Source organism: Danio rerio, chromosome 22 (genome assembly GCF_049306965.1).
Source record: "Danio rerio strain Tuebingen ecotype United States chromosome 22, GRCz12tu, whole genome shotgun sequence".
NCBI classification, from domain to species: Eukaryota; Metazoa; Chordata; class Actinopteri; order Cypriniformes; family Danionidae; genus Danio; species Danio rerio.
The window spans coordinates 3,055,001-3,080,987 of record NC_133197.1 but is presented as its reverse complement, the minus strand read 5'-3'; the positions used below and the strand labels follow the sequence as shown (position 1 = coordinate 3,080,987).

General features: G+C 35.3%; 3 protein-coding genes across 10 annotated transcripts in view; 2 read left to right on the top strand and 1 right to left on the bottom strand.

Annotated features, from left to right (window-relative positions):
• The first annotated feature begins 1,132 nt into the window (after positions 1-1,132).
• ing5a (inhibitor of growth family, member 5a) lies at positions 1,133-10,893 on the top strand. The gene is given in 8 exon segments (NM_001100049.2): positions 1,133-1,224; positions 5,020-5,091; positions 6,652-6,818; positions 6,970-7,081; positions 8,528-8,630; positions 8,713-8,848; positions 9,777-9,838; positions 10,705-10,893. Coding segments are annotated over 8 exon segments (729 nt in total). The 5' UTR covers positions 1,133-1,187; the 3' UTR covers positions 10,745-10,893.
• On the bottom strand, positions 8,676-22,667 carry cep19 (centrosomal protein 19). Of its 4 annotated transcripts, XR_012397488.1 has the most exons (5): positions 22,406-22,572; positions 21,354-21,507; positions 18,440-18,830; positions 11,262-11,395; positions 8,676-10,580 (listed from the first exon to the last, which is right to left on the bottom strand). XR_012397488.1 is itself a non-coding variant. In XM_073936718.1 (4 exons), the coding sequence occupies exons 2-3, from the start codon at positions 21,481-21,483 to the stop codon at positions 18,475-18,477; spliced, it is 486 nt and encodes a 161-aa protein (XP_073792819.1). In that variant the 5' UTR covers positions 21,484-21,507; positions 22,406-22,572; the 3' UTR covers positions 10,883-11,395; positions 18,440-18,474.
• pigx (phosphatidylinositol glycan anchor biosynthesis, class X) overlaps positions 18,569-25,987 on the top strand; it is a 10,242-nt gene continuing 2,823 nt past the window's right edge. For 2 of the 5 annotated variants that reach the window (XM_073936692.1, XM_073936691.1), the window contains exons 1-4: positions 18,569-18,877; positions 22,578-22,746; positions 22,840-22,915; positions 23,071-23,203. In XM_073936692.1, the coding sequence (XP_073792793.1) occupies positions 18,866-18,877; positions 22,578-22,746; positions 22,840-22,915; positions 23,071-23,203 (390 nt within the window). In that variant the 5' untranslated portion in view covers positions 18,569-18,865. Of the gene's footprint in view, positions 18,878-22,577; positions 22,747-22,839; positions 22,916-23,070; positions 23,204-25,987 lie in introns of those variants that run through there. The other 3 variants (XM_073936693.1, XM_073936694.1, NM_001126436.1) reach the window with 3 other exon arrangements.

Genomic DNA, 25,987 nt, shown 5'->3' with positions numbered 1-25,987 from the left:
AACTTGCTCTCTGTAGGGAATATATATGATCTTGCATTACATTATTTTACAATATATTGTCTGACATTGTGGAGGTATATAAAATTTTTTTGTTATATGTCTGAAATGTAAACTTGTAACTATTTATTTAAATAAATTTTTTATGTTAAGATATCTTGTTAGAAGTGTGTATTTATTTTTGTCTCAAATAATAATGTTTTTATTACAATATAATATAATAAAGTGAAGATATTATATTAATAATGCATTCCAAGTAGTACTGAATATTTTTATTGCTTTGCTATAATAATTATACATTATATTACTGTATATATTACATTTTATTCATAATTATTTATATTATTAAAATAAGATCATATGAAGTGTTTATAAGTATTTAATAGTTCATTATTGTGGTATGATCATTAATAGTATACAATTAAATAGAACTAAATGACAATATTAAATTCAATAAAATTTCTTAATAATAATTGCTTTAATAATAAATTTCAGTTGATAATGTAACACTAGTTACATATAAAAATGTATGATATTTTAGTAGATTTTTTACTAATATTATTATTTTATTTCAAAATAAATACATATTTTATTCAAACATCTTTTTTTCAAACTTTTCATCAACTTTAATTATAGAATGAAAATCATATTTGGTTCTCAATATTAAAACGACCCATGTTGTTTTGATTATGCTATGCTAAAAATATTGCCACAGGTGCTTCCATATGGAATTTCCGAATTTTCACAATTATTTATGTTACTTTTTTATCTATCTATCTATCTATCTATCTATCTATCTATCTATCTATCTATCTATCTATCTATCTATCTATCTATCTATCTATCTATCCGTCCATCCGCCCGTCCGTCCGTCCATCCATCCATCCATGCAACTTTCTATCTATCTATCTATCTATCTATCTATCTATCTATCTATCTATCTATCTATCTATCTATCTATCTATCTATCTATCTATCTATCTATCTATCTATCTATCTATCATTACGTCAAAATAACACTAATGAGCCAAGCCCCACTGCCATCCAATCAAACAACGTCATTCAAATCCAGCGCCAATCAGCGTCTAGCAGAGAGTTGCCTCATTAATTATTCATGACATGCCAATGTTGTTCCAGCTCACGCGGACGAGAGGAGAAAAACACACTGGAAACGAGTGAAGATTTTACACATGGCGACGGCGATTTACCTCGAACATTATCTAGACAGTGAGTATAAATCATTTCGGCACATTTACAGCGGCTTTCATCTATCTTTCAGAAGGAATGAGAGATTTTAAGCGACGGAGGATGTTGTTTTGGTGGCTAATGTCAAATTAGCATTAGCGAGCTAATAAGACAGCAGCTTAAAATAATAATTTCTGATATATATTTCAACATGCATCCGTATTATGGTTCTATTTTGCAGTTAAATTCACCATATATACATCAATCATGAAACTACAGGAAGTTGTACATACGTGACAGAAAGTGGTTAGCCAGTATGCTAACAACATGCTACGTAAACAAACTCATGTGTTTGTTTACGTCGCGAACGAGACTTTATATGTGTAAATGTAAAGGATGTGCGTATTTAATCCGGTATTTGTACAGTAAACGTGTGTTTTTTTTTTGTCCTAAAATAAACCGAGAACTCAATCTAGAACTTTGCTTTCATATGTAAACAGCAGATTACTTATGATTTGAGTTCAAATTACGTGACAAAATGTGTAGTAAGTAATACAGTCTCGTAGATTACACGTTTAGGAGATACTCCGACTACATTTGGATTACATTTGGATTACTTTTGTGCCTTGATGTCACATGTTTTGAGGTAGTGGTATCTTCTTGGTTTTATATTTGGACTTTCATGTTCAATAAAATAGTACAGCAGAATTTTAAGAAGCTAACAATTGTCACGACGAACTGTTATGAACACAACGTGCATTATTTTTAAGTCCGAAGGTGTTTTAAAACCGCTGATAAACACTACTTGTCTCTACGGGAGGTTGTGACGTCATAATGTATGTGGGGAACGCTTTACAAATTAGCTGTTGTTTGGTTTAACAGACACAATAATCAGCCTGTAAAACTTTTCTACAGTACCAGGAATACTATCATATAAACTCGTGTCTGTTTACAATTTCCCAATACTCTTTAGAGAATTTAATTTAGTTATTAAATCTCTCCCTGTTAAAATGATTCAACTTGTTATAATCATATTCTGTCTCATGTAAACCCAAATTTAAACCAAAGAAGGTGTTGAATTAACTTATTAAAAAAATATAATCGCAAACAAATTCGTAATACTTTTCAGAAGCAAAATAAAATTACTCCTAGAGGCAAATTTTTCTGGGACTTATTATATTCAGTATTATTTAGAGCCTGGTTAACTCCTTTCAAATACTCTAATAAAAAATAACACTAAGGAAATTCATTTTAAAATACTACATACAATTTACCCAGTGAAATATTTACTGTTAAAGTACATTGAAATGGAGGACATCTGTAGTTTCTGCAATGCAGATAAAGAGAGCCTTTGCTGTTTATCTTTTGAATGCAGCGTTGTAAACAGTTTCTGGAAGGATCTAGCAAAATATATTTTTAAAATGACAAAACTTTGTTATTATTTTACATTAAAATATATAATTTTTTAATTATAAAAACAAATCCAGCAAAAGTCTTGAATATAAGACACTGGGTTAAAGAGATTACTGTGAAGACATTCCTATAAAAGTTCAAACCTATCATCACCACTTGAAAATGTCATGCATAATACAGTTATATTGTCCCCAAGAAATTTTACATCTATAGGCTGCTGCATAATATCAAACACTTTAAAAGCAAACAACAATAATATTTTGAAACGGAAGTGAGCGGAAGATCTTTGCTGCACATATGACATGGTAGAGTGGTAGTGCATTGTGAACAGAATGCAGACTACTTTAATATGCACTAAACATAGACGAATCCAATTTAATATATTGCATCGGACATATTATACTCCCAAAAATTCACGCTTAATTCTAATATATCCCCAAAATGTCAAAGGTGCAATGCAGTTGATGGAGACTTGCTGCATGTGCTTTGGAGTTGTCCTGTGTAGTCGGATTTCTGGGAATATATAATTGACGTATCTTCAAAAGTTACAGATATCCAACTCAGCTACGATCCTAGAATCTGGATATTAGGCGACACTGAACTACTAGATACATCTCATCATAAAAAACACTACTGGCTGGAACGGCTGGAAAAAATGCTTTTTAATTAACTGGAAATCGTCTCGCTCTCCAAACACTGGATCAACACGTACAACAGTTTTGTCTGGTTCTCGAATCTGATTGGCTGATAGCCGTTATATAATTAAGTAATATCAGCACCCGTACAGCCTCTTTACCCTTTGTGTATTACTCCGCCCACAGACAGCCAGCAACAAGCAGACACTACAGATCTGAAGTTTAAAAGATGCTCGCTCAGCTGTTTAACTGTCAGCTTATGATTTAAATCCAACGCGGAAGAAAGTAGTTCCTCATACAAAAGGGTTTTTGAGACTCTCCATGTTTGATTTTTGTTTTTATATACACAATTATGCCTTCAAATAGTTGTATAAACGCAATATCCCACTCGTAGCAGTGCGATATGGCTGTATACTCAGCCTGCAGCCTCGTGCCAACGCACGCCTCCCACCAGTGCCGATATACAGCCATATCGCACTGCTACTCGTGTGATATTGCTCATATAGTGTATATGTATGTGTGTACCTCTCTAATATTGCTTTTTGTTGTTGTTGTTGTCTTTGCTTTTAAGGAAAAAAAAAGTCCATTAATGTTTCGTTCTCATGTCTTCGATTTCGAATATATTGTTAATCTCTTTATTTTGTTGGCAAAATTTCACATACATAAACAGAAATTGCTAGTCATCACCCACATTAATAATTATTTGTATCGATTTTGATTTCTTTATTTCTACTTAAATTGTCGAAAAGCAAAAAATCTGAGATGTGTATCAACTATAATAATAGTTCATTTAAATCCCCTGTTAATTCTTAAAATCATTTGATGTAGAATCAAGTTTAATAATTAATAAATGTTTAGTGTAATTTATTTATTTTTTTTTACCTGTTATATTAGTTTTTTTATGTTCATCTTTTATATTGCGTTGTTGTATGTACAGTTGAAGTCAGTATTATTAGCCCCCGTTTATTTTTTCCCCATTTTCTGATAAACTGAAAGATTTTTTTCAACACATTATAAACAATAGTTTTAATAACTCGTCTCAAATAACTGATTTATTTTATCTTTGCCATGATGACTAAATAAATGACTAAGTAAATAATATTTGACTAGATCTTTTTCAAGACACTTCTATACAGCTTAAAGTGACATTTAAAGGCTTAACTAGGTTAATTAGGTAAACTTGACAGGTTAGGGTAATTAGGCAAGTTATTGTATAATGATGGCTTGTTCTGTAGACTATCGAAAAAAAAATGGCTTATCGGGGCTAATAATATTGACCTTAAAATGGTGTTTAAAAACTTAAAAACTGCTTTTATTCTAGCCGAAATAACACAAATAAGACTTTCTCCAGAAGGAAAAATATTATCAGACTTAATGTGAAAATTTCCTTGCTCTGTTAAACATCATCTGGGAAATATTGAAAAAAGAAAAAGAAAGTCACAGGGGGGCGAATAATTTGTGCAAAAATAAAAATAGCTGTTGTTACCATATAAATTTTGCAAACCCTAAAAAATAAAATATAGTGCACTATAAAAATTGTCACAATATTGTACTGTATTGTAGTAATGCACTCTTGTCCAAATATTGTGATGTTACTGATACTTACACCTTTTGTAAAAATGAGTGTGAAGAAATTTGTCTCTTGGTTTCTTTTTCCTGCTGTGTATTATCACTGTTTTGGGTTGGTTTAAGTTCATATTGCTTTTCCTAGATTTATACGAGTTGTAATTGATTATACTGGATTTTTGTATACTGCTAAACTAGATGCCGTCTGTTTTTCTGAGCTCAGGTATTGAAAATCTGCCCTGTGAGCTGCAGAGAAACTTCACCCTGATGCGGGAGCTGGACAACAGAGCCGAAGGTGAGTTGCCACTGCGCACTGCCTATACTGGGGGACACTACTGACCAATCAGCACGGTTTACCAAAAACACTGTTTATAACTGTTTAAATATATTTAGATATTTTACTATTAATGTGGCCCATTCTCCAATTTAAATAACATGTGTAAAATATTAATATTTAACCCTCACTTAATATTACGCTGGCTAAAAAAAATCTTATTGTAATTAATTTTGTATTTGATGACTTGTATTATTTACTAAATTACATATATATAATAATATATAATATATATATATCTTCTTCTTTGGCCTTAGTCCCGTATGGTTGCGGGGTCGGCTCTTTGGAACAAGCCATTTTAGACTTGTCCATATGATAACGACTTTTGTACACATTCCAGCCCGCCTGTCATCTGGGCCTGTCACCCTCAAACACTCATACACTATGGACAATTTAGCCTACCCAATTTACCTGCAGCTTGTCTTTGGACTGTGGGGGAAACCGGAGCACCCGGAGGAAACCCACTCGAACGCAGGGAGAACATGCAAACTCCTTACAGAAATGCCAACTAAGCTGAGGTTCGAACCAGCGACCTTCTTGCTGTGAGGCTCAGCACTACCTACTACGCCACTGCTTCGACCATATATATATATATATATATATATATATATATATATATATATATATATATATATATATATATATATATATATATATATATATATAAAATTTAAATAAATAAATAAATAAATAAAAATAAATAAAATTAAATATTTGTTGAATTATAAATTTTATATATATATATATATATATATAAAATTTATAATTCAACAAATATTTAATTTTATTGCTGAATTATTAAATTACTATGAAATAAATCTATAATTAATCAAACATTTTATAGATTGTAGCATCAACTGCCAAAACCCAATTAAAAAGGATCCTGTAATTACTATTTATTTATGTATTTGATTATTATTGTGGTGCATTATACATAAAAAGGCATTTTATTATGCATTCAAATCATTAATATTCATGCCTTAGTTAACATCCAAAATAAAATATTCCACATTGCAGGCATATTATACCTGTGATTATAACATTTATTTAAATTATTAAATAAATAAATAATATATTTAGTCATTTAATACATTAATATTAAAATGCTATATTTTGATATATATGTTGTTTACGAATAATCAATTCCCATTTTTAAAAAAATTTTTACGTTTAGCAGATTTAACCAAAAATCAATGCGATTTAACATATATATTGTATTTTAATTATTTGTGCATTAAATCATTAATATTATATAGTAGGTCTATATTATATTGAATTAATTTGTTTCAATTATACATAGTAATAAATTATACATATAAATAAAATTAAATTAATATACATGTATATTGATCACGGATAGCATGAACTGAAATGAAATATCTAATTGTTTATAACACAATGCAAACAAATATTTATATTAATGTCACATAATTAAATTAATTAAAAAAATCCATATTTAATCAATAATGATATAGATTTATGGAATTTTTTTGTCTTTCTTTTGTCTCTTCTTTTTTTCAGAGAAGAAATGTGAAATCGATAAACTGGCGGAGGAATACATCGCTAATGTGCGCAACCTGGCCCCAGATCAGAGAGTGGAGCATCTGCAGAAGATCCAGAACGGCTTCAGCAAATGCAAAGAGTACAGCGACGATAAAGTGCAGCTCGCCATGCAGACCTACGAGATGGTCAGTGCTGGATCTCATTCATTTATAAATAAAAGGTTTTGCAAAATGCTGGAGCAGAAGTGATAAGTTTTTCTTTTTGTGTTCATTACAATATCTGCATTTCTACAGAGTTTATTATAGATCCGATTATATTTTTGTTTAAAACAACCAGGTGGACAAGCACATCAGAAGACTGGACGCTGATCTGGCTCGCTTTGAGAACGAGCTGAAGGAGAAGCTGGACGTTAGCGGCTATGAGAGTCCAGATAACAGAACGCACAAGAGTAAGACATTAAACTCTAAATTATAAATTACTCGATACATAACATAAATATATACGGCTGTCTGGAATACTCGCGTCTGATTGGTTAGTTGTGGCTTCCCAAGGTATTTTATTCCCAGATAACAACTTCTAAATAACACAGACTCATCTGGGAACTTCCACTCATCTTGATCTTCAGAAAATACCTTCATATTTATATACTTTCACATTTATGTTTTTAAGCGCCGTCTAGTAAATGAATAAAACATAAGTTAGTGTATACTCCATCAGCTGTTTTCGTTTTTGTCAGCTTTGTTTCTGACAGTTTGGCGCCATCTTGTGTCTGAATAATGTGCAGGTTAGTGTATACTCCATCAGCTGTTTTCGTTTTTGTCAGCTTTGTTTCTGACAGTTTGGCGCCATCTTGTGTCTGAATAATGTGCAGGTTAGTGTATACTCCATCAGCTGTTTTCGTTTCTGTCAGCTTTACATTTCTGACTGTTTTGCGCCATCTTGTGTCTGAATAATGTGCAGGTTAGTGTATACTCCATCAGCTGTTTTTGTTTTTGTCAGCTTTACGTTTCTGACTGTTTGGCGCCATCTAGTGTCTAAATAATGTGCAGGTTAGTGTATACTCCATCAGCTGTTTTCGTTTCTGCCAGCTTTACGTTTCTGACAGTTTGGCGCCATCTTGTGTCTGAATAATGTGCAGGTTAGTGTATACTCCATCAGCTGTTTTTCGTTTCTGTCAGCTTTACATTTCTGACTGTTTTGCGCCATCTTGTGTCTGAATAATGTGCAGGTTAGTGTATACTCCATCAGCTGTTTTTGTTTTTGTCAGCTTTACGTTTCTGACTGTTTGGCGCCATCTAGTGTCTGAATAATGTGCAGGTTAGTGTATACTCCATCAGCTGTTTTCGTTTCTGCCAGCTTTACGTTTCTGACAGTTTGGCGCCATCTTTTGTCTGAATAATGTGCAGGTTAGTGTATACTCCATCAGCTGTTTTCGTTTCTGTCAGCTTTACGTTTCTGACTGTTTGGCGCCATCTTGTGTCTGAATAATTTGCAGGTTAGTGTATACTCCATCAGCTGTTTTCGTTCCTGTCAGCTTTACGTTTCTGACTGTTTGGCGCCATCTTGTGTCTGAATAATGTCCAGGTTAGTGTATACTCCATCAGCTGTTTTCGTTTCTGTCAGCTTTACGTTTCTGACAGTTTGGCGCCATCTTGTGTCTAAATAATGTGCAGGTTAGTGTATACTCCATCAGCTGTTTTAGTTTCTGTCAGCTTTGCATTTTTATCAGTTTGGCGCCATCTTGTGTCTGAATAATCCACAGGTTAGTGTGGTTAGCCATCCCTGTTTGGCACCATCCTAATATTGATTATGATTTTTTTCCCATATTTGAGCAGCTGTAAATTATACTTTAATGATGCATTAAGAAAATAAACCCAAACACTGTTCTTCACAGAGGTCACTGGCAGAGGAAACCTGAAGGAGAAACGGCGCCCCAAAGGAAGAGGACGGAAATCTTCAGACGACGAATCGCCGCGGAAAAAGAAAATGAAGAACAGGTTGGTGTCAAAAAGCACATAGAAAACGATGACAACAAATATTTTGAAGTGAAATTTACTCTGTTTTCTTTGGATTGCATAGTCCTGAGTTCCCAGAATCCATCTTACCGGTTCATCCGTCAGACGTTTTAGACATGCCCGTCGATCCCAACGAACCTACCTACTGCCTGTGTCACCAAGTGTCATACGGAGAAATGATCGGATGTGACAACCCAGATGTAAGAGCACAATCAAATTTTTTCAGAGAGATAGTTCACCCAAAACTGAACATTTATTTACCCTAAAGTACCTTAAAATCGTTTCTTTTTTCTGTAGAACACAAAATATATTCTGAATAGGAGTGACGATGACTATGATTACTGCACTTCCTTTACCATAAACCAAAATACATGGCCGCTGTTTTAAACTCAAGTACTTTCACTTTCACTTTCAAATTTACTTTCACTTTCACATTTGCGATGGCTTTCCAGGGAGTTATATTAAACGTATTTAAATATGTGTAATATGTCTACAAATATTAAACATTTATTTCAATATGTTTGTATTTATTCCAGAATTCTAACCATTAGAATAGCCGTCACATACATGGTAAAATATATAAACTGTACTTTTATATACAGTAAATGTTCAAGTCAATCACAGTTATTTATTAGGTAATTAACCATCTACATATAAGAGACAAATTCCTTGAAATATGCTAAACGTTGGTAATCATGTATTATTAGATTGTGTTGGTTTTTAATTCTGTGAGAAATGTATTTTGATTGTTTTGAAGCGATTTTACCACCGTTAATTCAAATACAGATTTAGGGGGTTATAACACAACTAATTGTAAAATCTTATATAATCGGTACCTCCGATATACATATTCCTCACCATGAAATTAGCCATAGAAGCTGCCATGGCGTTAAACACAAACAAATGGATCATCAATCTTTAGCCAATTTCTATAATCATGACATTCCTTTTCTGAAGAAGGAGCAAAAACGGAAGTCAGTGGCTACCTGTTTTTCAACATTCTTCGAAATATCTTCTTTTGCGTTCAACATATGAAACTCATGTTTAGACTAAATATACATTGCGTGGTCAACTTTCTTTAAGTCTTTCCTCAATGCTTCTATTTAACAAACGTTCTTTTCTTTACAGTGTCCCATTGAGTGGTTTCACTTCGCCTGCGTCGATCTGACAACAAAGCCCAAAGGGAAATGGTACGTTTGTCTTTTTAAAGGGTTTCTGTTGGCTCTTGATAAGTCTAGAATTTCAAAGGCATCACTTTAGGCCTTAGTAAAAGTCTTATATTTACTGCCCTACTAAGGCAAACTCTGAAAACAGCCTTTAAACGTTTTACACCAGCCAGGCTGTCATGTTGTGGGTAGATTAGTGGGTTTTGTTTCTCTGAAACATGATCAAATTCAACCTGGAGGCTTTCTTTCACAAAACCCATTTTAGACTTTAAAGGGACAGTTCACCCAAAAATAAATGCTCTGTATTTACTCAACCTCAAGTGGTTGTTTACCTTTCTTTATTCTACTGAGTTTCTTCTACTGTTGAACACTAAATACGGTATTTTGAAGAAGGCTGGAAACTTGTTACTATTGTTTTCCATAGTAGAAAAAGTAAAATAAAGGATGACATCATTTTCATTTTTGGGTGAACTCGGGTTTTGAACAAATGTGTAGTGTGTGCACTTTGCCTTTGGATGGAAGTGTTGAGTTCAGGGCTCAATATGTTTGATTTTTATAATTAAAATATCCAAAAACCACTAGAACAGTGCTTCTTCTTCACGTGATCACGAGCTGAATGGTGAACCAGAAGTGCTGGACTGTGGCATAACAAAAGCTCTGCAGTTTTACTGCCCAGATTGATTTCTGCAGGAGTCCAGTAGGACGATGAAGACCACAACTCCCATGATTCCACATTACGCCTTTGTTTGTTGAGAATGCATGCCATCTAGTGGAGAAAATACATATTGTGTCTTTAAAAAGTCTTTAAATTGCCTCTGAAACCTGTGCTAAATGCAAAACCTTAAACGTCAATGTTTTAAACCTGAACGTTTCTGCTGTTAATTTTCTAGGTTTTGTCCGCGATGCACTCAGGACCGAAAGAAGAAATGAGATGCACCTTTGTAACGTTGAGAGATTACATTTCTATATCTATATATGTATATGTATTTTGTCTAAGTGGTAAAATAGGATTATATATATATACATATATATATTCCTTTATATGACCATGATGAAATACGTGAGGTTCGCAAGGAAAACAAAGTTTTTATTTTTCAAAGTACTTGAAATGTTTCCATTTGTTTCATGATGTGTTGTCAAATGTCTTTCAGGCAATTTAGAATATATTATATATGACATATATACATATATTTTTCTTTTTACTTACTCATTAGTATGTATTTTTGTTTTTACAAAGCTTCAAGCATCCACTCTTGTGCTTCTTGTGCTCATGAAATGTTTTTAGCGTGGATCTCTTCAGATGACGAGTTTGCTGCACTTAAAGTAATGCGACTACTTTTCCTTTTGTCAGATTTGCTTTCAAACTCTTCCTGTTGTTCGAGCAAAGCGGAACTTTTAAAGCGCAGGATATTTTATTGTTCTAAATTATGTAAATGCAGAAAATTACCTAAAATCGTGGAGTTTAAATGGCATCATTTGAGGTTTTTTTCCGTTTTGAGTTTGACAATCACATCTTGCGTCATTCCTTGTTTTTGTTCACAGGAAATGTGTTTTGCGTGGAAGGCCATCAGCTCCAGAAGTCTGTAAAGAAACACAATGTGTTGATGTTGTCATTGTGACTACCAATTATCAGTCCGTTTAACTAGTCAATATTTCGAGTCACTCAAAACATTTAATTTAAGTTGTCCTCAAAACAAAACATGTTTTAAATACATATTCTTCCCAGATAAAAAAAAATACTATGGTCAATTGTAGTATCTACGATAAGTACGTTAAGTAATCTGATCGTTCTACAGTTGCTGTGGTAACACAACTACAGTAATATAAACAACTCATCTAATACTAGTTTCCTATGTTGTGGCGATTCTACAGTTACTATGGTAACACAATAACTAATAATTAAATAAAAGTAATATGAACAAAAATGACCCAAAACTGTGGTTTACTATGTTGTGGCGATTCTGCTGTTGCTATGGTAACAACAACTACAGTAATACAAACAAAAATGACCAAATTCTTTTGTTTTTTCTATGTTGTGGTGATTCTACAGTTGCTGTGGTTACAGAATAACTACAGCAATATAAGCAAATGACCCAGTTCTATAGTTTCTGGTGTTGTGGTGATTCCACAGTTGCTGTGGTAACACGACAACTATAGTAATATAAAAAAATGACCCAATATTCAAGTTTCCAGTGTTGTGGCGATTCTACAGTTGCTATAGTAACACAGAAACTACAGTAATTTAAACACCTCATCTAATACTGTAGTTTCCTGTGTTTTGGCGATTCTACAGTTGCTATAGTAACACAGAAACTACAGTAATTTAAACACCTCATCTAATACTGTAGTTTCCTGTGTTTTGGCGATTCTACAGTTTCTATCGTAACAACAACTACAGTAATCCAAACAAAAATGACCCAATACTGTAGATTCCTATGTAGTGGCGATTCTACAGTTGCTATAGTAACACAGCAACTACAGTAATATAAACAAATGACCCAATACTCTAGTGTCCTATGTTGTGGTGATTCTACAGTTGTTTTGGTAGCGCAACAACTACAGTAATATAAACAAATGACCCAATACTTTAGTTTCCGGTGTTGTGGTGATTCTACAGTTGCTATAGCAACACAGCAACTACAGTAATATAAACAAATGACCCAATACTTTAGTTTCCGGTGTTGTGGTGATTCTACAGTTGCTATAGCAACACAGCAACTACAGTAATATAAACAAATTACCCAATACTCTAGTTTCCGGTGTTGTGGTGATTCTACAGTTGCTATGGTAACACAACAACTACAGTAATATAAACAAAACGACCAAATACTGTAGTTTTCTATGCTGTTGTGATTCTACAGTCGCTATGGTAACACAAAAACAGTAACATAAACAAAAACGACTCAATACTTTAGTTTCCGGTGTTGTGATGATTCTACAGTTGCCATGGTAACACAACAACTACAGTAATATAAACAAATGACCCAATACTGTAGTTTACTGTGTTGTGGCGATTCCACAGTTGCTATGGTAACACGATAACTAAAGTAATATAAACAAATGACCCAACACTGTAGTTTTCTATGTTTTGGCGATTCTACAGTCGCTATGGTAACACAACAATTAAAGTAATACAAACAAAAATGGCCCAATACTGTAGTTTCCTATGTTGTGGCGATTCTACAGTTGCTATAGTAACACAGCAACTACAGTAATATAAACACAAATGACCCAGTTCTGTAGTTTCCGGTTTTGTGGTGATTCTACAGTCGCTATGGTAGCACAACATATGCAGTAATATAAACAAAAACAACCCAATACTGTAGTTTCCCGTGTTGTAGTGATTCTAAAGTTGCTATAGTAACACTACAGTAATATAAACGAATGACTCAATACTCTAGTTTCCTGTGTTGTGGTGATTCTACAGTTGCTATGGTAGCGCAACTACAGAAATATAAACAAATGACCCAACACTGTAGTTTTCTATGTTGTGGTGATTCTACATTTGCTATGGTAAGACGACAAGAAATATACTCTCCAATACAGCAGTCTTATTGGCATGATTACGTTCGAATCTTTATAGAGTTTCGGCGCTAATGGCCTTCTATACATCGCACGCACAGTTTCATCCGAATGTTTAAAGGCTCGATTTCGCAGGTTTCTGCCGTGTTAATGCACTTTTAATCGGGAATTTACCGTCGTTTCTCATTCCTTTAGAAGTCAGAGACTCCATCAAAATGTCAGAGGATCTACCAAAGTAAGATGAATCGATGTTAACGCTGCTTCTGTGTTATTTTATGACTGAATATGTGCTCCAAATATGAAACCTCAGATGTTTCTTCTATCATATTGACTACCTTATAGAACACATGCTATATTGCGTCATCAGTAAAGTCCACCGGGTTGAAAGTGTGACAATCAAGTAGCGATTTATTTTTTCATCTTTAAAGACTCCTGGATATGAACATATGGACTAGATGTTCCGTACAGCTTTTGGTAAAAATGAATAAATATTTACCATTACAACGCTTCTGTCGTTTGAAGTGTATGTCAAGTTTTGTTGATATGCATCAGTGTTGTTTTTAAGTTTTATTACTATACTACTATCCTAAATGAGTAATATCACAAGACTAGCAGTGTGATTCGGCTGTATATCAGTACTGGTGGGAGGCGTACGTTGTTGTACGTTAGTGTCCCAATAGTGCTGATATACAGCCATATCACACTGCTACTCGTGTGATATTGTGTTTATACAACAGTTTGTTGGCATAATAGTGTATATAAAAAAGAAAATCAAACACAGAGAGTCTCAAAATCCTTTTGTATGAGGAACTACTTTCTTCCGCCTTTCATTCACATCTGCAGCTGACCTGAGAACAGCAGAAAACTTTGCTTAAAAACACGCCACTTTAGAGCTAGTGTTGGAATGATTTCCTAATGTTATGTCTAAAGTGATGTCAAAACAGTTTGTTTTGCTCACATTTAAAGATTATAAGGCTGAACAGCATGAAATGCCATCAGTCTACAGAGATCTCCCAGTATTCTCTGTTGCAATCAGTGAATCACAATAATTAACCCCGAAAAAGCCAAAGCAAAGCAAACACTAGCAGATTACTATGGTATAAATACAGCACTACAACATACAAAAGAGATCGACTTATCAATTTTATAATGATTTGATTAGCTGTAGTTTGAAATACAAAAAGAAAGCTCAGAGTTTTTTTCCCCTAAGGCGTATTATACTGTCTATGCTGCTGTTTTGTGGTGCAACTGTCTTTGCTCTGCTTAGTACGACAGGCTGATGGCTGCCGATCTCTGAAATGATAAATGTTTAAAATGGGCCCAATCCTTATAAATAAACTGCATAGTTGCAATCTAAATAACTACAATCTCACATAAAAAGCCTCAAAAGGTCATTATGTCGACCAACAGCAGGAATATTTGTCAGACTGTAGTGAGTTTATTGATCTGCTGTCCCTCTATGTGGGTGAAGTAATACACAAGGGTGAAGAGGCTGTAATAGTGCTGATATTGCAGAATATCGCACAGCTATCATCCAATCAGATTATTCGAGAATCAGACAGAACTGTTGTATAAATACATAAAGATATATATTTGACAATTCTACGTTATGCCAGACTAACTGAAATAAACAATAGTTTTTGGTTTATTTCTATTTTATTTTGCCTTATTTGTTCAATATATTTGACTATTTTTCTTTAGTGAACAAAAGCCCATAGAATTCCTTATTTTGGTGGGATTAAAATATTTATGATCATATTTTGAAAATCTAGATGTTATGTTTTTATTTAAATATATATTTTTTTTTATAAAAGAAAGTTGAAATGTTTAAGTCCTTATGAAATCAAATGTACACTGTTTATTTTGCTTGCCCACACTGTTACTCTTATTAATCTGTGCAAATTAATCCACTGAACAAAACTATGGTTTTGCAATCTTTTATCAAAATCTGCCAATCAGCTTCTCCCTTTGAAAGGCAGCCTTCTTCTGATTGGGTGAAACATGCTTAGCCACACCCCTTTCAACCATTAGTTGTGAGTTTAAGATAAGAGGTGAAAAAAAAACAGAAACTCTGCCCCTACTCAATATTCAGTTTCATATGTCATCAAAAAAAAAAATATATATATATATATATATATATATATATATATATATATATATATATATATATATATATATATATATATATATATATGTGTGTGTGTGTGTGTGTGTGTTTAAAAAATAATAGTGGTGAGGTTAATAATTAATACTGTTTTTAAATTATTTTGAAAGCAAATATTTTAAAATACAAATAACAAAAAAGTTGCAATAAGCTTATTTATTTTGTTATTTTTTTTAATACAATAAATAATAGTTAAGTAATATTTGATTTATATAAGTGATATAAGGCCAAATATGAATTTCTAAGGCTTATAAATAATAAGTGTTTTAAACATGTTTTAAAATACAGATAATAAAAAAGATGTAAATGTTGTAGCTTAAATTTAGCATATATTTATGTTTTAAATAAATAATATTTTAAAAAGTCAATATTTGAAGACCAGAGTTAAAATCCGGAAGCTTTCTGTGTTTTTCTATGTATTTATTTTTACGTCACTCTTTATTTTATTTAATATTAATCTTACAGGCAGTTCTGAAATTCCATATGAAATGCATTGACCTTTCAAATGATTAATCACTTCTAAAATAAAAGTTCATATTTACCAAATATATTTGTGTGAACTGTGTGTATATATTGGTAAAAAAAAAAAAAAAATTTAATATATATTAGAGCTGGGCAAAAATTAATTTGATTATTTGCATCCAAAATAAATGTTTGTTTTGACCTAATCTGTCTGTAATGTGTACTTTTATTATGTGTATATATAAATACACGCATATATTACACACATGCATGCATATATCTGAGAAAATGTTTATTTATATTTAGATGATACACACTGCATATATATTGACATATCTATGTAACCAAATTAAATTGTTTTGTTTCCATGTGTGCACGTGTGTGTGTCACATATACATTATAACACATACATATGATGCCAAAACAAACTTATTTGGCTGCAATTAATATTCTAATGGCCTGCCCAATCACCTGATCTCAATCCAATAGAGCACCTTTGGGCTGTGGTGGAATGTAAGATTGGCATCATGAATGTGCAGCCGACAAACCTGCAGCGACTGTGTGATGCTATCATGTCAATATGGAGCAAAGTTTCCGAGAAATATTTCCCGTAGCTTGTTGAATCTCTGCCATGAAGGATTAAGGCAGTCCAGTAGGCAAAAGGGAGTCCAACCTGGTACTTGTAAGATGTACCTAATAAAGTGGCCGGTGATTGTATATGCACAATGCACACGTATGTATTAAGTAAACACTATCTTGGATGCAATTAATCACGATTAATTGTTTATTCATTTGAGCTATAATGCACCAACTCAACTCAACTTCGTTATTTATATAGTGCATTTACAGAGGGTGACACTTTAAACAGAGCATTACCGTCCTGAGTGGTACCGCCGCCACACTAAGGCCATGTCTACACTAATCCGGATAAATTTGAAAATGGAGTTTTCCTCTAAAAACGCTTCACGTCCACACTGTCGTTTCTATTCGTTTTCCAAAACTTTGTCATCCACACTGAAACGACTACCAATGCTTTCAACCTGTACTGCGCATGCGTGAAACGTAAGACGCTTCGTCACGCGTCATTTCCGGCTGACGTTTATTTTCTTTCCGGCTCTTTGAAACGTTGCGGCAAAATGTCAAGGAAAAGCACAGAGTTTTTTAAATGGACTGACAATGAAGTAGAGTTGCTGCTTCGAGTAACACATGAATACAAAGTTGGAAATGTAGACTGGGAGACGTGCCAAAACAAATACGCCGATATACTGGACCGCTTTAAAGAACAGTATCCTGCTGATGACGCTGCTTACCCTCACAGTAAGGACGACATCACTAAAATCATAATCACAACGAAAATAAAGTAAACGAATTAGTAACATGACTGAGTGTCACATGACAAAAAACGCGTCATCGTTTTCGAAAGACTCCGTTTTCACAGTCTACACTACGACACGAAAACGGCGTTTTCAAATTTATCCACTTTGGAGAGCGTTTTCAAAAAGATACGTTTTTGTTTCCTAAAAACGCGTCTCAGTGTGGATGGAAGGGCAAAACGGAGACAAAAATATGCGTTTTCATTTAGTGTGGACATGGCCTAAAGGAGTATGAATAGCCGCGTTTCCACTATCGCGCCTAAAGCGAGCGAGCCAGGGCGAGCCAAGGCCAGTGGCGTTTCCACTGTCACTTCCGGGGCCTAATCGGGCCAAAGCGGGGCTTTCTTGGGGCCAGTGGCCGGCCTTTTTCGGCCTGCCGAATACCTTGGGCCAAGGAGGGCCAGCTGGGGCTTCGGGGCGGAGTGAAAGGAGAGGCGGGCAGTTTTCTGATCGCACATGAGTACATGCGCCAAAGAAATAAGGGAAAGAAAACATCTAGCCTTATAGTCTGGGGTCTTTTTGCGTATGAACACCCTTATGTTTCCCTTTTGAATGTAAGGCTGCTGCATAAAATAATAAAGTAGTTTTAATTTATAGTGACGTTTTTTGCTGCGTCCTCCTTTATGTTTCAATAACGCATAATAATCTTTACACCATATTAAAGACACAGCAGACAGTAAAGGTTTTCGAGAGTTTTTGTCAAATTTAAAATGTTTGTTTATGTGCGCGTTTAGATGCCTGTATGTGTGTGTGAGACCGGGCTAAAGCGCTCCTTCACAGCTCTGTTATGCCGCGAGCGGCTTTTTCTTTCTTTATTTTGGTGATTATACACAATATAAATACAACAGAAGGAAAACTTAACAAAATACATAAATCGAACCGTTTTAAAGCCACATATATAACTGTGTTTTTTTGGTATAACCGCAGTTTGCGACTATGCCACCAGGGGGCACAAAGGGACGGGAAGAACGGGAATATAATTGTAACTGAAAGTTGAATTGCCCAAAATGCTTCACATAACACGTAGCAACTAAACACGAACCGTAAATTAAATCAAACGTTTCTTGGAGCACGTCAAAAGCTAAACGGAACCAATGTGTGCACCAGTGTTTTGCTTGTGAAAGGTGTCCGCAGTGGTCCTAAAACTCCTGGTCGGACTGCTCCTCGTCCCAGCTGCAGGTCTCCTTCACGCTGCCCTCTCCGAACTCCACCTCCAGGTCGTACACGAAGTCCGGGTCGCCTCTGCGTCTGCGGTTGCGCTGGAACAGATCGTCCATCTGTGCCTTCCTGCGGCTCAGCTCTTCATCGCTCAGCTTGTTCAGATCCTCCTCTTCCTCCTGGTGACGGTGGGCGGCCAGACTCTCCTCCAGACTCGCGCCCTGCAGATGATCCCGCAGGAGGAGGTGAAGTCTCTCCAGCTGAGCCAAAGACACACACTCCAGATACACGCTGTGACGCACGTGATGCTTCAAACGCTCTGCCGCGCGGCTGCAATCTGCGCACATGCACAGTTAAGCAAGCTGTTACATCATGGGAACGCAAGTAAGTTACTAATGTATGCTATTATTAGTGCACAACTCATTCATGTGCAATATTAATATCAGGAGTGCCCAATAATATCCAGAGTGTCCTGCGTATTTTAGTTCCAACCCCAATTAAACACATCAGCTAATCAAGCTCTATCTAGGTATACTAAAACTTCCAGGCAAGTGTGCTGAAGGAAGCTGGAGCTAAACTATGCACCGGCCCTCCAGGACTGAGTTTGGACATCCCTGATTATTATGCATGCAAACAAATATTATCAGACAAACTGTGAAAATGTCCATGCTCTGTTAAACATAATTTAGGAAATATTTAAAAAAAGAAATGAAAAATCTAAGTGGGGGCTAATAATTCTGACCTCAACTATATATCTCAGAATTTATCGCCCCCCTTTAAACATTTTTTTTCTTGTCTATTTCAAAGAGAACCGATCGCAGCAGTTCACTTCCTTTACACACGGTTGTTTCGCGCAAGTAAACGGGAGCGCGCGCGCTTTTTAACAGTCATGCGCATCACATCAGCTGTGCGCGCGAGTAATCATCCTCTCATAAGGTATTCACCTGCTTTTGCTTACGCGAACACATTTATTTTTGTCAATCGTGCTGCTTCTCGATTCTAAGATCGCATTTTAGGCCATCCTTATTGTCGAACCCTGCTTTAAGAAAACTACAATGTAAAAATGATTTCCAACCAGCCAAAGTGGCTAGCGGGAGAGCCCTGTATATACAATAATATCCAGCTGCAGGCCCGCAGAACCACACACGTTTTAGGCACACACAATCTGGTTTGCCTACCTATATGGTTACGACGGATGTTAATAATATTAACGTCTTCTTGGACATCGTCATGGATATATTTTGATATATATGGTTAATAAATATTGTACACAATAAACAAAAGTGTTTACTTTTTTCACAAATATTGCGATCGAGACGGGCGAATGGGGAGCATTGTTTCCGATCGCCATTCAATATAATAGATTGAACAGTTTTTTATCAGTCATTATAGCTGATCAGTCATTATTATTTGACAATAATATAGCAGATACTCGTTTGCCGGCCTTGCTGAACAATCTAAATTGGACAGGTTTAATTTATGTAAGGAAATAATAGCAAGTTAATATAGGCAATAATACATTATATGTAATAAAAATATTTTAACATGTATAACACTATATTAATATTTTACTCAAGCGATTTAATAGTTTATTTGCTTAACTTTCTAGTAACCATCATATCCCACATTTGTACTATAGTAATTTATAGTAAGCAATAATTGTTTTTAAACCAAAATTTTGCAATAGTAACAAATTATTAATAATTATTAAAAAAAGTTTATATATATATATAATATATATATATATATATATATATATATATATATATATATATATATATACATATATATATATATAACTAACAGCTGTGACAGTTTAGTAAAAGATAGTAGTTTATATATAAACTTTTAATTATAATCAGATAATCAGTTAAGATAATCAGTTTATAACTATATATATATATATATATATATATATATATATATATATATATATATATATATATATATATATTGTTTAAATGATTAACTATAGTATGCTAATTTATTTTAATGTGACATTATTGTTTTCTTTTTATATTATACAGCAAAGTGATTTTAACCAATATGATAATATTAAGATCCTGAATTAGTTTATTACACTTAATCCTACAATTGGGCGGTCTGTTATGTTTTCTTTATGTGCACATATGAATAAAGTCATGAGTGTCTTTAACCAATTTTTTTTTATTTACATAATTTGAGTTCAGAAACTGCAGAGATGTTAAAATGATCGTTACGATATAATAATGATGACTGAAATGGGAAACCATACTTGTGAAATTCAATAGGTGGCGATAATGCCAATGAGTTAGTTAGTTACCATCTATGGTTTGCCTAAATCGTGTGTCCTAGACTGTGTGTGCCTAAAACGTGTGTGGTTCTGCGGTTCTGCAGCTGGATATATCTCTGTATATATATATATATTAGTAATTCGCTCTCGCTTTCTTTAAATCCCTTTTTTGTTTTCTGTCTCTGTTCGTAAACTACAGCATAGATTCACTTTTTGTGTTGATTATTTTGTTTTAATGTACTTTGAATAAAGCTAAAAAAGATTAATATGCTTGTTGGAAAGTTTAAAACACATGCAAGTTTCATGCGCAAGATTTATATGCATGCGAAAACAGTTTATATACAGGCATGTTGGAGATACACATGCAAATAAGATTCGAATGCACGCACGTTTCATATGGAGATTTACATGAAAGCCATTTTCATATGAGGTTTCAAACGCATGCAAATGAGTTTAATATGCATGCAAGGATTTCGAATATACAGGCAAGCTTGAACTGCACACTAGCCTGTTTCATATGCATGCAGGTATTTCATAAATCCTCTGAATTATATCATAATATGCTTTGTCTGATGGTTATGGATTTACCGGAGTACTGAGAGAAGTTCCTGACAGGAATGACCCTCTTCCTCATCTTGCCAGAGGTTTTGTTCTCGTAGATGATGATGATCGACGGCGGAGTAAATTTCACTCCACATCGCTTCGCTACTATCGACATTTTTGCTCACATTTGCATCTCCACCTGCAGAAATATTAAATATGATGAAGGGTCAGTCAAATAATTGCTACTTTTATCTACAGATATCTATAAATTAATATATAATAATATAGTACAAACTATTAAACTAAATAAAAAATATAAATGTCTGTAAAATACATAAATACAAAAATTTAAAGTTGTACATACATAGAGTGATATATATTTATTAAATAATTATGTATGATTATATATATCATAACATCTATAGGCCTACATTATTCATTCATTCATTTTCTTGTCAGATTAGACCCCTTAATAATCCCAGGTCGCCACAGCGAAATGAACCGCCAACTTATCCAGAACGTTTTTACGCAGCGGATGTCCTTCCAGCTGCAACCCATCTCAGGGAAACATCCACACACACATACACTACGGACAATTTAGCCTACCCAGTTTACCTGTACCGCATGTTTTTGAACTGTGGGGGAAACCGGAGCAAACCCAAGCAAACTCCACACAGAAACGCCAACTGACCCAGCGGAGGCTCAAACCAGTGACCTTCTTGCTGTGAGGCGACAGCACTACCTACTGCGCCACTTCGTTGCCCGGTCTACATTATATCGATAGATTTTACAAATGATTTCCCAGAGATAGGGTCTAGAAGGGCATCCGCTGCTTAAGAATGTGCTGGATAAGTTGGCGGTTCGTTCAGCTGTGGCGACCTCGAATTAATAAAGGGACTAAGCTGACAAGAAAATGAATAAATTTTATAAATTACACTTGTTTAAAATATATAATAAAAACTGTTATATAAGTACATGTATTTATAATAATATTTTAAAAAACGCTATTAAAATCTGTCTAGAGTTAACTATTTGTGTGTAGTGTAACTATAGCAACCGCGAGCGTTTCAATTGTTGAAATGTACGTTTATATTTACCATTGCTCAATTCGCGCTGAATGTTTTCTTAAAGACACAGGCTCGCATTGACCACACGACGGACGAGCTCGTAAATAAGCCATTAATTAAATGTAACCCGAATAAAACCTTTGTTGTGGTCATTTGTCTGAGGTTTCCATGTTTCTTCTCTGTCGTTTTCTTCTACTGAGAGAGGGAGTTTAGCGCGACGCTCATTGGCGCCCTCCACCAGAAAGACGTCATCGGACACGGAAGTAAACACTTGGAGTTGGGATTAGAGCATGAGCGCGGATCAATGATGGTTTATTTATATTTATTAGCAACGGTGTTGTGTTTTATTCATCATGGAAATGCGCAAGAAGGTATTTATGATGCTAAACATACTGGTTAATGTTGGTTTATGTATGAGTTATCGTTATAAGTGACAACTTTGTGCATATTTTGTTCCTATTTAGCAGATGATTGTTTTCCCACTGAATGGCTGAAGTCTCTGGTCATTTCTGTGAACATTTCCAAAGCTGGATTTCACAGGTCTCTCTCTCTCTCTCTCTCTCTCTCTCTCTCTCTCTCTCTCTCTCTATATATATATATATATATATATATATATATATATATATATATATATATATATATATATATATATATTCATTGGTTTATTCATGTTTTAATTGTGATGTGTTGTATAGAGATCTGGAGTACAGTGTTTACTGGAGTGAAACAGATCATGACGTGAAAGCTTTACTAGTGCAGAAGATGCCGAGTGGAGTTTACATGGATGAATATCAGCTGGAGACTCTGAGACATGACACAGGCTTGGAGGTATGTTTTTTTTTTCCAGTGATATCATGTTAAAACCGTGGCTTAAACACCTGTTTGGTTCCCATTTGGCTCTTCTTTGGGTATCAAATATAAAGGTTCTGGGAACATTTCGGTAACCAAAAACTAACCTTCTTCAGAATGTCATGGCTGATTTGGAAACATTCTCCTAACCTTGAGGGAATGTAATGTATTTGTGTAAAGTAGGGTTTGGCGATATGGGCAAAATATATCCCGGTATTTTTAGGGAGAATGACGGTATACAATATATATCCGGTATTTTCCCATAAATGGTTAATTGAGAGTTAAAGCCTTTATTAAAACTTTATTAAAAAAATTTTAAGCAAAATATAATTTAAACACTAGGGTTTCCCTCTCTGTTTATGTAAAGTAACTCCTACATAAAGTTGTGGTCGGTCTGAAAACCGCTCCAATTGGTCCACCGTTTTTATGTTGTTAAATTAAAAAAAAAAAGGACTGGGTGTGTTTATATCTCCCCAATATGATGGTCTATACACTATATATACACATATGTTTGTCCAAATAGCTTGAAAGGTAGATTTTTCACCATAGTTGCCCTTTAGGCCGTACTCACACTAGGTACAGTTGCCTCGAACCGGGCCAAAGCACGCTTGTCCCCCCTCCGGTCTCCCCCGACGGCCCGCGCTCACACCACAAACGGGCTTCGGCACGCTTATGTCATCGCTGCTGGGCTGTTCAGTGAGAAGCGCTCTCTCACTCAGCAGCACAGTGGAGATTTCTCTAGTTATATCGTTTCAGTCGTTTGACATGCAGTCAAATATTTCGCCAAACAGTTCTTAGGGATGCGGGGACACGCAGTCAGATATTTCGCCGAACAGATCCGCCACTTTTGGCGCTCATAAACAATCATAAAGCCCTCGTGCTGCAGGAATAAGGAGGTCTGCTGAAGGTGCAGCTGTCGTGCAGTGAGGAGTTTGCGTCTTTAATAAACGACGGCAGTTTGCGTTCACTGAACAGTAAGAATGATTAATAAATCCATATGAAACAGCCCCTTAAAAGTCACGTCTCGCTTTCAGTTTCGGGCTTTGGCGCGTTTTGCACTCACACACAAGCGTACCGCGTCAAAGCCCAAGTGAACCGCGCTCAGACACACCTCTTCCAACCGGGCCAGGGCCGGCCAAGTGAACCATGCTTGAGCCCGATTCAGCGCACTCACACTTCTCAAACAATCCGGGAAACGGGCCTGGGCACGGTACGAATGGCATAGTGTGAGTAGGCCCTAAAACACAATCTGGTGCACACTGGTGCAGGCGCTGTGTGACGTGTGCATGTGAGATTTCTCACCACACTAGTGATGTGTCGTTCATGAACGATTCGTTCATTTTGAACGAATCTTCATTATGACTCGGGAACTACGATTCCTCTCAGTGAGTGATTCGTTCATCCGCGCGTGCGCACATTTGGCAGGTGATAACGTTCATTTCAAGTCTTTTGGGTTGTTATTCTTGGAAAAGCAGAAGCCAATCATACGCGTTTAGAGTGGGAAAAGAATTGAACCGTTCATCTCTCGAGTCCTCTATCGGGTCTGATTCGTTCGTTCCTCACGGGCCAATCATATGCGTTTAGAGCCGGAAAAAGAATTGAATTGAAAGGTGAACTAATTATCATGGCTCCTATCGGCTTAGACTGTGCATTGGTTGAGATTATACGTGACTGTCAGTGTAATGTGGACGAACCACTGACATTTGAAGACATGAAAAGGTGAGCTGAGTAAAGACACAACAATACCTTCATAGACAAAAGTGCAGGTCAACATCAAATTAGTATTTTCTCCTTCTTATAGTTTTCTATTTATGACTTATTTGTCATGTGATCAACCTTTTGGGCTAGTTGTAGATGTAATTGGAAGCAATTTGTAACATATTTTGGCAAATTGAACCAAATGACGAAATGACTCAAAAAAAGATTCGTTCATCTCGATGAACGAGACTCAAAGATCCGAGTCAGTAAAATGATCAGAACTTCCCATCACTTCACCACACAGGCACTGCATGTTCCTCCATGTCACGTCAGTGATGGGTCGTTCTTGAACGATTCGTTCATTTTGAACAAATCTTTTGTGTGACTCAAGGAGTGAATCATTCATTTGTGCAAGCGGCGCTCGCGCGCTGCTGCCTTGAAGTGGTCTTTTTCCCGCAGAATGCGCACGTGTGGCCTCAAACCATATATATATGAACGATATTCGGATAATACCGCATCTCGTTGGGGAATCTAAGCAAATCGATATAAATTGAAGAAAGCGCATTTAATAAACCATCAGGAAACGTTCTGGCAACATATATAATCTGGATTACATAATCATATTACTAAAACAAGCGCTTGATATTAGAGTAAACTACTTATTAAAATACTCAATCCCATTACAGATTACGTTTGTAATTGATGAAGATGTTCACAATGGGGCGACATACTGGCTCAGTGGTTAAAAGCAAGAAGGTCACTGGTTCGAGTCCCGACTGGGTCAGTTGGCATTTCTGTGTGGAGTTTGCATGCTCTCCCCGTGTTGGCGTGGGTTTCCTCCGTGTGCTCCGGTTTCCCCCACAGTTCAAACACATGCGATATAGGTGAATTGGGTGAGCTAAATTATCTGTAGTGTGTGTGAATACGCGTGTATGGGTGTTTTTCAGTACTGGGTTGCAGCTGAAAGGGCATCCGCTGTGTAAAACATGCTGGATAGGTTTGCGGTTCATTCTGCTGTGGCGACCCCTGATGAATAAAGGGACTAAGCCGAAGGAAAATGAATGA

Excerpts from the sequence above, each read along its gene's own strand:
- cep19 (XM_073936718.1), bottom strand. The coding sequence starts at position 21,483 with ATGTCGATAGTAGCGAAGCGATGTGGAGTGAAATTTACTCCGCCGTCG. Across the intron at positions 18,831-21,353 it reads GAACTTCTCTCAGTACTCCG|ATTGCAGCCGCGCGGCAGAG; the intron begins GTAAATCCATAA and ends GCATGTGCGCAG.